The sequence below is a fragment of the Scomber scombrus genome, chromosome 3, assembly GCF_963691925.1.
Source record: "Scomber scombrus chromosome 3, fScoSco1.1, whole genome shotgun sequence".
Classification (NCBI taxonomy): domain Eukaryota; kingdom Metazoa; phylum Chordata; class Actinopteri; order Scombriformes; family Scombridae; genus Scomber; species Scomber scombrus.
Window position 1 is genome coordinate 34,578,432 of NC_084972.1, and position 15,316 is coordinate 34,593,747.

Below are 15,316 nucleotides of genomic sequence, written 5' to 3' on the forward strand. Positions count from 1 at the left end.
TGTCTCCATGATGTCAACTGTTGGATGGCACAACATTCCTTCAACTTAACAACTCCAAAACAGAAATAATACTGTTCAATCCCCCAAATACAAAAAATCCCATCAGTCTTGGTCCCCTGTCTGCGAACATCAAGCCCACTGCCAGAAATCTTGGAGTCCTGTTTGACCCAGAATTATGTTTCATTCCTCATATCACAAAAACTGTCCAGTCCAGTTGAGTAGTTATCTAACTATAACTATTTAGTACCAGTCAAAAGTTTGGACACACCTACTTATTCAAGTTTTTTCTTTATTTTCACAGTTTTCTACATGAATATAAAAGAGGAAATAAATGTTTTAGCACTTCATGCTGGTCAGTTCCACACCAGTCCCAACCAGACAGAAACCAGTATGAGTGTGCTGGTGATGGACTGAGGCTCTGCTGAGGTCCAATGCTGCCTGTGTCCTGCTGATAAGCTGCAGTCCAACTAACCTCTGGCAGGTCTGTGTGCCTAAAGCCAATCAGGACTCAGAGCTCTAATGAGACAGCAGTTTAGTCTAAAGTGTCCTCTGATAAAACCAGTGAAATCTTTACCACTATAATGAAGCCATACTATGTTACTGGGATAGAGTTCACAGGGAGCCTTTTCTACAGTATCTATAATGATCCGTCATAGCTAGAAACAGGTGGGGGCGTGGTCCTCATGGTGGAGCAGCTGTGTCTTCTGTATCAAACATGCTTTATATTTGTGGACAGTGATATTTCTGCAGTATAGTAGATGAACTCCGGGTGTGCTCGCTGTTTGAGTGGAGTTCAGAGCTTCGTCCTTACTGTCTTTTTATTTAGCTCGTAGTAATCAGGATGAATTCTGGGAAATGAAGTTTGACTTTGTTTAGTTCAGTTTTCCTCTTCCATCTGCAGCGCTCTCTCCTGCTTCTCTTTCTTTCTCTCACTCATTTGTTCAACCAGGTGTAATATTTATTAGTGTGTTGGATGTGCAGACAGAGATAGTCTGATGACTTAGTCACTGCTGAAGATCATCATCATTTAGTTAAATGTTATTATTTATGAATCGGTGTGGTGTTCTTCTCAGGTTGTGATGAAACACTAGAATAATATAACAATGTAAAAAATAAAAACAGTTAAAACATAAATAGAAGTGAAATATGAACAAGTGTAAGTATGATATGTGCAGGACAGAGCAAAGGATTTGTTTCTTGTTATAACATAAGTTGATATGTTGCCATGACAACAAACTTCCATATGTCTGTCTTAACCTGATTATTCTGCATGTAAACATACTGATTAATATGTGTTTTTGTTTTCCAGAGACAAAAGTCATCAAAGTGGACGAAGGAAGAGACGCCACTTTACCCTGTTCACTCAGCAGCAGACAGGACATTACCTCAGAGAAGTTTGAGTGGAAGAAAGATGGTCGTCAGGTGTTCCTGTATGATGCCGGCGATCATTCTGATAACGTTAATACAGGTCAAGATCAGCAGTTCAGAGGACGAGTCGAACATTTTCCAGATAAACTGAAGTCAGGCGACGCCTCCATAATCATCAGAAATACGAATGTGGCTGACAGTGGAGAATACACCTGTGAATTTCCATATCTTCAACCAGAACAAATGTTCCACATGAAGCTTGTTTTTGGTGAGTACTTTGATAAAACTCTTATTTAGTGATGTGACTGGTTTAAGAGTCCAGGACTCAAGTCAAATAGTCAGAAACACATCTGGCAGGGCCTCGTCCCCACAGCGCTGCAACCATGTATGGAGTGATTCCCTCTTTATCAAACATGCTGGATATTTGTGACACATTGCAGATTGTGTCACTGCGTCTGAGACATTTTGTCACTTTCCAAAACCTGTTAAATACGTCCAGCTTCATGCAGTGATTGTTCAGATGTGCGGAGGTAAGAAAGAGAAACTTCTCTCTCTAACTCCTGATTTTAACATCATGGATGTCTTGAAGGGGAGACGGTATGAATGTGTGCGCTGTTATCACCATTTAAAGGATGATCACGTCTCTCTATAACACCAGGCTTTACACTCAGTTCAGAGTAGATATTAACACTTTTACCTTTAGATGATACGTTGTAAGACCTATAGTAGTTCATTTCATGCATACTCCAGCCTTAATCCGTCTGGGACCGACACAAAGCAGTCGTGTGTGTGAAACCAGGATGTTTGTTAAAACTGAGACTGTGGTTTATTTTTTACTGTATTTGAACAGTTGTGATTGTACCAGTATTACCTTTCTGCCATGTTGATGTCATACAAACATACTAGTTGTTTTAACTTAAAATACAGAACAGCTGGAAACATCCCAGGTGAGTCCTGATGTTGATGATGTCACAGATCTCTATATCTGCATGTATGTATGTTTGGCTCCACAGGTCTGAATATCATTTAAAAAACTGTAAATCTGTAATAAGGATGTGCATGAGCCCATTTTATCATGTTCAGTGAACCAGTGGATGGTCAGAGTGAATAAATGAATATTCACTGCATGCCCACATTCACAAGAGCTGAATAGATAATGCTTCAAAAAATAACTTTCAATATTCGTAACAAACAAAAAGCTTTAACTGCACCAACTTATATTAATTTAAATGATAATCAGCCTTCATTTCTTTACAGAAACACATTAATTAAAAGTAAAATTCTTCCAGGCTACAGACCTCTAATCCCTGCAAATGATTATTAGGTTATTAGGTTTTAATGACTCATCCCTAATCTGTAACCTCACTGTATTGGACTGACTAGGATTATTCTTCTATAAGTAAATGTATGTGAGACTAATTATCACTTTACATGGAGACATTTATACACCAACATCTTTACATCAGTGCACATTTAATAATATTGTTCTAGAAAAGTTTATAAAATCTTGTTAAAATTTTAGAATTACAGATTAAGTATTAAATATATGATATTTATTCTCTTTAATGTAAACTGGTCACATCTCTGTGAATATTCCAGTATATTGGATCAGTGCATCTCTGATGATATCTTGGTTTGAACAGAACTGAGTCACCAATCATCTGTCTTTACTCACTGCAGTGAAGCTCTGAGATGACTAACATGTTTGCTGTAATGTGACTTTCTAACGCTTCATTCACTGCTTCTGGAACAGCTGGTTGCTTCATTTCAAATCCAGCATTACACTGAATTCATGTGTAAATAAAACAACAAGCTCTCTCTTTGTGTTTCTCAGCACAGTAATCACACTGCTAGGTTTATTAATGAATGAGCAGCGCTATGCTGAAGTATTTGACACAAAATCATCCTAAAATGTTCTTATTAGAAATCTGTAGTCTGAGATCTCAGCAGTGTTTTCTGTTCCACTAAAGTAATAAAGAAAACTGATCAACTTATTGAATATTTAGATCAATGATCAGGAAAAGCTGATCACTGATTTCTGTGGAATCTTAAAGGATTTTAGGATGTAATTCAGATTCAGAAATCATGAAAATACCTGAAGACGATAAAAAAATGTTCCTGATCTACTCAACATTTTATAAAATTATTGTGACAGTTAATCTGGTTTTTTTGTGCTAAACTTGCAGAATTTCAGCTGATCTGAGTGTTAGTCAGTGTCTCAAACCTGAATATGAGATCTGAGGATCATGACACAGTTTAATATTATTTTAATGTATTGATCAAACAGATTTCTGAAGCATTGGATCAGTTGTGTTAAAAATGGTTCACTGTTCATTTAATACAGTTAAAATAGCGACATCTGCAGAGCAGCTGTTGGTGTTGTATTTGCATGAATGGATCAAATCTGACTGTGATGAAACAGAATATATAAATATAAAACATAGTACAAAAAGTAAGGACATTTGTGTTTGGTAGATTATTTCTTTGTAGTAACAATGCTTCTTGGCAATAAATCTTATACGGTTGGAAAGCCTGTTTATTTCCCTTTTAAATGGAGCCACATTAGTAAGGAACATGCATTTGTGGGATGAGCAGCAGAGCTGAAATATGTGAAAAATGTGTCAAGGAAATATATAGTGTATAATCTGAATGACACATAAGATAAAATAGATTTTATTAATTCAGATGGTACAACACAAACTACCTTGTAGTTTTAAGTGAAATATAATAATGCTCTCCTTCCTCTGTGAGAAGATAAAATCTCCAGTTAAATGTTTGATCAGCTGCTGTCGGCTAATAAAGAAGAACTACGACACATTTGATGGTCAGTTTTTCATTCTGGCAGCTTGAGACTGTTGATCAAATGTTTCTCACTGACACAATGAAACTGTGATAACACAAAGGCTCAGACATGCTGCACAAGAAGCTATGATTCACATTTTAGAACAGTTTTTATATTTAGTGGAACAGAAAATACTGTCATCTCAGACAACAAATTACATGATTTCATTTTCATTTTTGTGGTTCAAGAAACTTCAGAAATTCAAGGTTTGTCCAAACGTGTTGACTGTATGTGTCTCTGTCATGATATGAGTCAGAAATAGTGTTTGCAGTGGTGAGAAGTTACCAAATATTTAGTTTGATCAAACATTCCTGAGATGTGTAGTTAAGGCTGATGTGCTTTTCTATTTCACTGTTTCTCTGTTTTTCCTCCTCTGAAATATGATCATATACAAGCAGAGACAGGCTGAACAAAAACATCCCAGTATTACAGCTCATGTCTAATCCTCTAACTGTTCTTTACAACGTTTCTGTTATACTTTGTTCACAGATACATCTCCACAGCCATGTGTCAGGAGACTTAAACAAACAAAGGATGGGATTCAGCTGCAGTGTGAAGTTCGAGGAGCTTCTCCAAAACCTGAATTACACTGGCAGGACGGAGCTGGAAACGTCCTTCTTGCTGAAAAACCACAAGAGTCAGAAAGAGGAGGACACTACGACATCATCCTCCAAACTATTGTGACCAAGACCGGCATCTATCGCTGTGTTCTTACACAGGAGGAAATCTACTATGAGACTAATGCTGAGACATACGTGCAATTCCCTGGTGAGATTCTTCCTGATTATATTTTAATATTGAAATGATTTTAATAGTTAACATGTTTTTAGTTGTGAATAAATGTCAGTGTGCTCAGACTGAACACAAAGTGAATGAACTCAAAGAAACATTTTAAACTGAGTGAAAACTCAAATATAAAAATCTCTAAATATTAATCAGATGAACATGTGTAAAAGAATCTGAAAACATTGACTCATAAACTGAATGTAAATGAGGTAAAGTGTATTAGTGTTGCAGAGCCTCATGCTGTATAACAGCAGACTGTATGGCTCTGCTCTCATTGTGCTTCAGTAGCTGTAGAGTCGACCCACCAGCCAGAAGCATCTGTTGCTTTAAATCTTCACATTACTGGACAGTAGTTGTGTAAGTCTGTGTTAGTGAGCTAGTGCTACTTAATGTCTCAGTCTGCTCAGTGAAACAAAGTTTATCAGTAGTAGCCATGACAACAACTATCATAAAGTGAAGATGTGCTCCCAAGAGTGAATCCAGAGTCCATCACAGACTCGTACTTGTGAGCCTCGGCTCAGGATGTAGAAAACATGGACTATGGACAGATTTCCACACATGTGCAGATCTCAGGTTCGGCAGGAGTGTAGCAAAAGTCATCTGTAAAAAGCCTAAAGTGGAGTGACAGGACAGTGATTGAAACATCCTTCCTACTGAGGATCAACACGTGTCAGAAACAGCAGGATGCTACAACAACATGAGCCTCCTCACTACTGTGACCAAAAGCAACCTCTGAGCTGTGGAGCCCAGCAGGAGGAAACTGCTCAGAAGATGGATGCTAATATCACTGTGGCTGCTGAGAGTCATCTCACTGCTGTTTGAATCTGTCAATTATTGGAGATTTTAGGAGCATGCACACCTTTAGTTGTTCTCTTTGTGTAGGTTATGATGTCTGAACATGATGGACACTTTGATTCTGACTGTTACTTTACCTTTTTATCTGTTTCAGGGCTCACAGCTGGGCAGATTGCTCTTATAGTTATCATTGTTGTTGGTGTTGTTGGTCTTGTTTTTGCTGTGTACATACGGAGGTGTCACATCATAAGCCTTTTTATTAAAGGTGAGTTTAACTAATATTTTGTATCCATATAATCATAATGAGCAGACAACAGATTCTTTAGAAATGTTTGTAATATAATATTTTCTTTATAAATATATCATGTTTATTTTTTAACATTTGTTTTCTGTTGGCTTTCATACAAAATCCACCAAGTCTACATTCATCTATTATTGAATACATTAAAATAAATATAGCATATACATGAATCTAGTTTTATATCATTCAGCTTCATGTTTTTCATCTGAATCAGTTCATACATTTTAAATAGACAGCTTTTTGTTTCAGGTCAGTTCATCATTTAAGTGATATTTTATTTCATTATAAGGACAAAGAAAGCAAAAATTAACACTGTAAGAAGATAATTATAGCTTGTGTTTTAATTCAATCATATCAGTTGGACACAATGCAGTTAATGTTTATTAACTGAAGAACTTGTGTTTCTAAAGTTCAGATTTTCTGTAATATAATTATATTTTCTCTCCTGCTGTTGGAGGTGATAACACAAAGGCTCAGACATGCTGCACAAGAAGCTATGATTCACATTTTAAAACAGTTTTTATATTACTTTATTACATCTCAGACAACAAATTACATGATTTCATTTTTATTTTTGTGGTTCAAGAAACTTCAGAAATTCAAGGTTTGTCCAAACTTGTTGACTGTATGTGTCTCTGTGATGATATGAGTCAGAAATAGTGTTTGCAGTGGTGAGAAGTTACCAAATATTTAGTTTGATCAAACATTCCTGAGATGTGTAGTTAAGGCTGATGTGCTTTTCTATTTCACTGTTTCTCTGTTTTTCCTCCTCTGAAATATGATCATATACAAGCAGAGACAAGCTGAACAAAAACATCCCAGTATTACAGTTCATGTCTAATCCTCTAATTGTTCTTTACAACTTATTCTTTTATACTTTGTTCACAGTTGAAGCAAAGCCGTCTGTCAGGATAGTTGAGCAAACAGATAAAAGTGCACTGCTGCAGTGTGAAGTTCGAGGAGCTTTTCCAAAACCTGAATTACACTGGGAGGACGGAGATGGAAACATCCTTCCTGCTGAAGAACCACAGGAGTCAGAAAGAGGAGGACACTACGACATCATCCTCATAACTACTGTGACCAAGACCGACATCTATCGCTGTGTTGCTACACAGGAGGAAATCAACCATCAGGCTCATGCTGACATACATGTGCATATCTCTGGTGAGATTTTTACAAATTATATTTTAATATTGAAATGATTTTAATAGTTAACATGTTTTAGTTGTGAATAAATGAAAGTTGAAAACATTTTAAACTGAGTGAAAACTTCACACTGACACTGAAGTTCTGTGACTCCACACACACACACACTCACACGCGCACACACACACACTCACACACGCACACGCACACACACATACACACACACACACACACACACAGATTAAAATTGACAGAAATTGATGTGATTAACTTGAAGTTAAACTGTATTTTAAAGAAGTTACAGCAATGATCTTCTGGGATGGCTGGTAATTTAATGAGATGAGCGACTGATCTCTGGTACACTTTATCCGTCACCTGTTGTTAGCTGATTGAATACGGCCATCCGCACTGACGTGGACATCCTTCACCTTGCCGACTGGCCAAAGGGCTCTGGGTAGGTGATAATCAACGATCATGACCACAGTGCCAGGTGTGATGTTCTCAGTGTCACCTTGCCACTTCTGGCGGGGCTGCAACGTAGGGAGATACCTCTTGATGAAGTGACTCCAAAACTGATCTGCAAGTACCTGGCTATGCCTCCATCTCCGTTTGCTTAGTACTTCAGACGCTGGGTAGATGACTTGAGGTAATGAGGCGTCCGGCTGCCCCATCAGAAGGTAGTTCGGGTTGACGGGGTCTTTGTCGGCGACATCTGAGGAAACATAGCCCAGTGGCTTGGCGTTCAAGATGCCCTCTACTTCGATCAGCACAGTCCTCAGTACTTCTTCGGTGAGTGTTTGGGAACCAACTGTGACTTTGAGAGCAGTTTTAACTGAGCGCACCTCACGTTCCCAGGCTCCACCGAAATGTGGTGAGTTGGGGGGGTTGTAGCGGAACTGGATCTTCTGCTTGGCTAACTCCATCTGCAGAGTTGGGCTCATGGCAGCGAAGCTCTCCTGTTGCTCTCTGTCTCTGCCACGGAAATTTTTCCCTTGATCTGACAAAATTTGAAAAGGAGTGCCACGCCTGGCTACAAAGCTTCTGAGAGCCATCAGGAATGAATCACTATCCATGGAGTAGAGAAGGTCGAAATGTACACAGCGGGTCGTCAAGCACTTGAGTATCACAACCCATCTCTTCTCATTGCTTCATCCACGCTTTACCAGGAATGGCCCAAAACAATCTACACCAGTAGAATAAAAGGCTGGTCTCAAGAGGCGGAGCCGTGATGGGGGCAGATCTGCCATTTTTGGTAGGGCCAGCAGTGGTGAGGCCACAAAACTTAGGCTTGCGGAACTCTTCTGTGGCCACTGACCCATACGCAACCTCTGACGCGTCACAAAATATGTGAAGCTCACTTCCATCCAGGTTAGGAGTTGTGTAGCACCATTGTAGCTTGATCTGTGTTAGGGGCTGTAGTTCCCCCTCCCAGGTATTCCAGGCTTGCAGCAGATCAGAGGGCAGCAGGGGATCGTCCCATTCTCGTTCCTTTGCCCAGAGGCATTGGACTAAGACTTTGGCCCTTGTGGTAAAGGGGAGTATGTATCCAATGGGATCATACTGACTTGCGAGAGTGCGATAGATGTTGCGCATCGTCACATCTTGGAGGGGAGACGATCGGTGCTGGTACTGAAGAGTGTCTGGTGAACAATGCCAGCTTAATCCAAGGGCATGTTCTTGGGGATCTGCTTGGGACTTGGGAAATCCACAACTCTGCGCTCTCTGATTTTGCCTCGGCAGGAAGATGGCTAACCACTGAAGCAACATTGCTCGCCCACTGCCTTATTTCGAACCCGCCTGATGCCAGTACTACTCTCAATTGGTCCACCAAGTCCCTAGCTTCCTCTGGGGAGGATGTGCTCAGCAGGCAGTTATCAAAATGAAAGTGTTTCTGCACGGCCTGACGAACACAGCCCTCTGGTTCACTGTGGTAGAGCATGTGCCTCTGTAGGGCAAAGGTAGCGCAGCAGGGACTGCATGTGGTTCCGAATGGGAGGACACGCCATTCATAAACCTCAGGTGGCTTCTCAGACTGGAGATCTCACCACAAGAACCGCAATAGGGGTTGGTCACTGGGGAGGAGGCGTACCTGGTGGAACATCTGTTTTATGTCCCCACTGATGGCCACAGGGTGTTCCCTAAAACGAACAAGGACCCCTAAGAGTGAGGATCCCAGGGTAGGTCCAGGCAGCAGGTAATTGGCCCTTATAGCTGAAAGAGCAGTTGAATACAATTCTGTACTTGCCATGGTGAGATACAATGTGGTGGAGCACATACCACGATTCACTCGAATGCTCGACTTCTTGAGGAGTGAGCTTCGTGGCATAACCAGCTCTTTCCAGTTTATCAATCTCCTGCTTGTAAGTGATGGCCAGTGGAGGGTCCTTGGCAAACCGACGTTCTGTGCTCCGGAGGCTCTAAGGAGTGGTGTCGCGTAGCGATGTACGCCATTTATCTCCACCCTAACCATGCTTCCGTCTAGCATGTCGACTGCTTCCTGATCCTGTTTTGACCTCGTTACCATCTTCTCACTATGAAAGGGCAGGGTGTCCAAGTGCCATAACCTCTCTACTTGGTGGTACAGATCTGTCTTTGGGGAAGCAGAGGTGAACAGGTACTGAGAAGCTGACAGTTGATCCTGCAGGTTTTTTGAAGGCCCTTGCAAGGTCCCACCTAGGCAAGTTTTAACTGCAGCTGGCCCTCTTGGTGGGCCTAGCCAAACTGGCTCGATGGGAACAATTAGCTCTGGGTGGTCTGAGCCGATGAGCAGTGTGGGGTGGACTTTGTAGTGGGAAGGTATTGACAGACCTTCTAGGTGTCTGCTGCAAAGCTGACAGTGCGTATGTATACTTTGCTAGGCCAAGGTGGTTGGCGGTGAAGGCATCTTGGATAGGAAATTTCTTGTGTGGCTTTGTCAGCTGGAGAGATAGAGAAAGAGACGGAGGCTCCATGCACTGTCTTGATGTCTTGGTGCACTGTCTGCAGTTTCAGAGCCTCAGTCGTTCCTCGCAGTCCTAGATGCTGTGCGGTGCTGGAGAGCAGGATGGTGCGCTTTGAGCCATCATCAAGAATAGCATGCGTCTCGAATGCTCTATTCTCTTGATGAAGGGTAACCTTGACAACCTTGAGGAAGACCTTTCCACCACAGCGTGACTGGTACAGGTACAGAGTCTCGGAGTTAGAGGTGCAGAAGGTGGCACTCTCTGAGGGACTGTCCACGGGCTCTGCCGGACTCCGCTGATTTGCATCATGGAGAGAGGACAAGTGCTTTCCTTTGCAGAGGTGGCAAGGCTTCTTTAAGTCACAGTCTCTAGCTAGGTGTGATCGGGCACACCTCCAGCATCGCTTGTTCTCTTTAATCCAACTGACAGCCAGATCTCTGGTAAGGGCAGCAAAGTCTGTGCACTGACTCAGGTAATGGGCGCTGTCGCAATAGGGGCAGTGAATTTTACCTTTGCCGTCTCAACGATCTGCTGCATAAGGTTTTCAGAGGGGCTTGACGGGCCTGGGCTGTCATACAAGGATGGGAGGCTGCTTGACCGTCATATTTCATGCCGGAGAAAAACGCCATAACAGTTGTAGCTGCCACCAGGGGAACCGAAAGGAGGTGGAAAGTTAGGACTCTAAGGGCCCGTGACTGACAGGGGCCCTAAAATATATTAATTAAACTAATAAACTAAATATTTATTAAACTAAAGCTTCATTTTTCTTGTTTCTGGCTAAATGGAACCACCCAAAGCCTCTGTACTGCCCAAACACCTTCTCTATTGACATGAAATGGTTCAGTCCTGTCTCCAAACCAGGCAGCACTGCTAGCAGTGAGTTGTGAGTGAGGAGGAGCTACAAGAGCAAAATGTCCCAACAGCTTCATCAAATAAAATCAGGGCTCCAAATTAAAACAAAGAAAAGAAAGACAAGAGAAAAGTGAGAGGGCCACAATATGTCTGCCAATGGGCCAGATGCAAGAACCACTCGTACGCACAGATTCGTTCTTAAACCATGCGTACAAGTGATTTACGAGGATTTGCTGCATTCACCAATGTTCTCGTATTTTGGATTTTTTCTTAGGTAATAACCAAATTTACGAGTGGTTCAGACCTGTCGTACCTGGATGGTACCATGGATTTCATATACTATAAGCAAGATATGATAATCACTTATGATAAACACATAACACCTCCACACGGGTATCAAGACCAATCAACACTGTATGATACAATCTAGCCAAGCACGATACGGTAGCTATACTCTTTACTCTACAGAGTGATGTAACCTACTGTAGTTTATCAGCACAAAAGACACAGAGAGGTCGAGCTGTTGAACTGTTACCCTCATCTCCAACTTCTTCTGCCGACTTGCCCTGCGTTGTCATCCCGGGTGTTAGCAGGTCTGTGCTGACAGCAGTCCGGCAGCAGGTGTAACATCAGCAGTTGAGCTTCAGAATCAACTGACTTGGATTTTCTTTTTAACATCACTGTATGCTGACTACCACTTAACAGAGAAATGAATAATGTCGATCCGCAGGCTGAGCGATTATTATATTGTCAGTATTTTAGAGACCCCTGAGTAATGGGTGTGAACTACAGGGGATGTAATGAGCAAGTGTATACTATGTCCCGTTCATTAAATTGCACTTCTGAATCCATAATCATGATGACATTACTCTGTTTGTAAAATTATTAGGCTATTTAGTATTAAGAAGTAGGCTATTTAACAATTTAGGTAAATATATCAGTCATTTAAATTGACAATTGAAACTATGATATAATGCAAGCGTACAATATAAATACTAGCGGCAGAAACTACAACGCGACTTGTCCACAGCTATTTTTCCACAATATAAACTGACTATTTATTAATAACTGTTATTCATTTAATTGAAATATTGCTTATGGCTGATGACATCCCCTGGCATAATTCATGTTCAGTGACTTTTGTTTTTATTTCTGTGATGCTGCGCGCAACAGCTGAGACAGCGTTCACAGCACGGGTCATTTTTCCTCATTCTTTGTCTTTCTCAGGACCTTTAATTCCATCACTTACACACTAAATAATAATATGTGTTTCTGTTGATCTATTTCTGAGAGCTGGAGAACATTCTACGAGCCCATAGAGGTCGGCTGCAGGGGCTTTGCAGGACGTTCACTCTGCAAAGTCCTCTCTCAATTGGGCGTGACAGGAGCAGCCAAAAAAAGGGCCATTAAATCCGCAAGCGAAGCCGCAGAGAAAGCTACAAGGTGGCTTTGGATAAAGAGGGCTGATCCGTGGGTCGCTGCTGGGACACAGGTTGGGGCTTGATCAACCCCGGCCGGGTCACCTGGGCGAGGGTGTATGTTGTGAGACCCGAAACACCTGCTGACCCCAGGTTACAACACTGATGATGCGTCCCAGCGCATCCAGGTGATGTTTCTTGTAAACCTGAGAGCGGGACCCCAGTCTGAGAGCTCCTAAAGTTCTTATTCTTGGTCTTTAGTGCCATTTTCATGAATGGAGCTTCTCCACAACCTGCCGGTCGTCTGACCGTATATGGTATTTTGGGGGCGTCATTCATGTTAATTTACTATTCTCGGGAACGCGCGTTCATTTAGAACAGGTGGGATTCATCATGTTTACGAAGGTCATTTACGACTGTTTCCTGGTGATACGAGTGTTTGGTGAATCCGACGTGGCTAACTCGTAAATTCCACCTCACGAAAAAAGTTTTCGAGATTTAGGAAGAAAAATACGAACATATTCTGGCATCTGGCCCAATGTTTCTTAAAGGTGGGTTTAGTCCATGAGTGGAAATTAACCTGTTAGTTAAACTTAGTCCACAGTAAAACATTAATGTAACATTTGCTCCCCAAATATTAGTTACTGCTAATATCTTCACAGAAGATTCAGAGTGTTTGCATTTCTCTCCTCTTTTATGTGACATTTAATCAATGCAGGTCAACTTTTAGCAGATATTCATACTAACTCAGTTCTTCCTTCTCCTGCTGCCAGGAACAACAGACCCGACCCCCCCTAGTAATGGAACAGCCCAAGACCGAAATGAAGGAAGTGAGCAACATTGTGTTGAATGAGATGTTACTTGGTGTAACTGAAGGAGGTCTGTGGGAATTTCTTATTTCTTCTTATTATGAAAACAACATTTATTAAATCCTTTTCTGTGATAGAAAATTGTTTGTATACTTCATTAAAAATATATACGGCTGATTTTGTTCATCATATCATTATATTGATAGAATTTTCCATTTAAGAATATTAAAATTAAAATTACATTTTAGACTGTAAAAGCTGTGTAGCAGTTTTTTAATGTAATAAGCCAACAACATAATAAAAGTACTGAACCAATAATGTAATAACTTTTTAGCCAATAACCTATTAAGTTATTACTTTACTGGCCTGGTAAAATATATCCAATAAATAAAGCTTAAATAAAGTGATATTAGTATATTATTATGTTAATGGCCTCCAGTTATTACATTTGTGAAGGATTATTTTTTACCAGGCCAATAACATAATAACCAACCAACTTATCACGTGATTGGCTGCTACAAGTTGGCCTTCAGCACATTATTTATAGAGGATGTCAGTCTTAATCAGTGAATACCACTGTTTGCAGAATGTTGCATTAATGTCTGCACAGTGTTATATTTTCATAGTTCAGTAAATATTACTAAATATACAGTTAGTGTTGGACTACAAGAGAGCTGCAAACCTTCACAGGTAGAGCTGTGGTTTACTGCAATGGTGCATGGTTGGTGTGATCTGTGTGTGGTAGTGGGGCCCAATGTGATATCTTTACATGGGGCCCGATGTGATGTCTTTACATGGGGCCCGATGTGATGTCTTTACATGGGGCACAAAATCCCTGGCTGCGCCCCCGTGGACACAATGTAGTTCATGTGTTTATTAATTGAAGAACATGTTTTCTCTCCTGCAGACGGAGGTGATGTTGATGACACCGGTTCACCACTCATGACTGCAGATTCTCGAGTCTAACAACGTGCCTTGAAGTTGACTGCTGAGGTGTGTGTGCTCTTGTATCTTTCGATTTTTTTGAGGATCAGTTTGAGTTTTAGACCAAAACAGTGAAAACATTTTTGGAACAGTTGGAGCATTTTGTCCTCATTTATCCAAAGGCTGGTTTTTAAGTTGAGGTCTGGGGCCTGTTTCAGGAAGCAAGTTTTAAAAGGACATTTATCGTCAGTGTCGTATGTTGTATGTGCAAGCAAATGTATTGTCACGTAAATTCAGTTGTTGCACTGATGGAGTGAAGCTGACTCTGTTTAAAGCTTATTGTTCTCCTTTGTACACTGCACATCTGTGGTTGAACTATAAAAAAATCGAGCCTTCAGAGACTACAAGTGGCTTTTAATGACGCACTGAGATTAGTGTTAAAAAGGCCCAGATGGACCAGCGCTACTGAAATGTTTGTGACTGCTCGAATAAACACTCTGTAATCTGTTTTGAGAAACTTAATGTATATGTTTATTTGCTGGTTGAATGATTCTGAAAATGAAATTGTTTTGGTACTGGTAAATATTGTGTAGAGTGCAACACGCTGCACGTCTCAGCTTTGGGAGCACTGGTATAAGTGTCTTTTAAAAATAGGTCACTAGGGTGTTTTTTATTGTGTTTTTAATTTTTTTATCTTTTATATTTTGTTTTTAAAAAGAAAGACTTTTTATGGACCTAAGTCTGGAATACAGTACATCTATCTATCTAAGCAGTATCTTTATACTAATGCTAAATGCATCGTGTACCTGAAACTTTCACTTTCTGTACCACTAACAGTTATTGAGCCATTATGTGCTTTTTAAATAAAATATTTCTGTTACAGTAATTGGTCTTTGTGTTTGTGAAATAGAGATGAGGCTTATATAAAACATGTATTAATAACAATCTGAAACATGTTGATTTTAAACGTATTTATGTTTGTTATGTGTAGTTGTAAAAAGTCTCATTTTAAATCAAATCTGGAAGATGTAAATAATGAGCTTCATGTCTGTAAGAGGACGAAGCTCCATCCTGGCCTCCTCTTCCTCTTCTAGAAGCTTTTTAACTGCTCCTTAATCTGCCTCTCTGTGTGT

At 40.5% G+C, this 15,316-nt stretch overlaps 1 protein-coding gene across 1 annotated transcript in view; it reads left to right on the plus strand.

The window, feature by feature from the left end:
- The window catches only part of LOC133976676 (butyrophilin-like protein 2), a 53,862-nt gene extending 38,848 nt beyond the window's left edge, over nucleotides 1-15,014 (plus strand). The window contains exons 6-9 of the mRNA XM_062414932.1: nucleotides 5,946-6,056; nucleotides 6,981-7,256; nucleotides 13,224-13,329; nucleotides 14,167-15,014. Of these exons, the coding sequence (XP_062270916.1) occupies nucleotides 5,946-6,056; nucleotides 6,981-7,256; nucleotides 13,224-13,303 (467 nt within the window). The 3' untranslated portion in view covers nucleotides 13,304-13,329; nucleotides 14,167-15,014. The remainder of the gene's footprint in view (nucleotides 1-5,945; nucleotides 6,057-6,980; nucleotides 7,257-13,223; nucleotides 13,330-14,166) is intronic.
- Nucleotides 15,015-15,316: the final 302 nt, after the last annotated feature.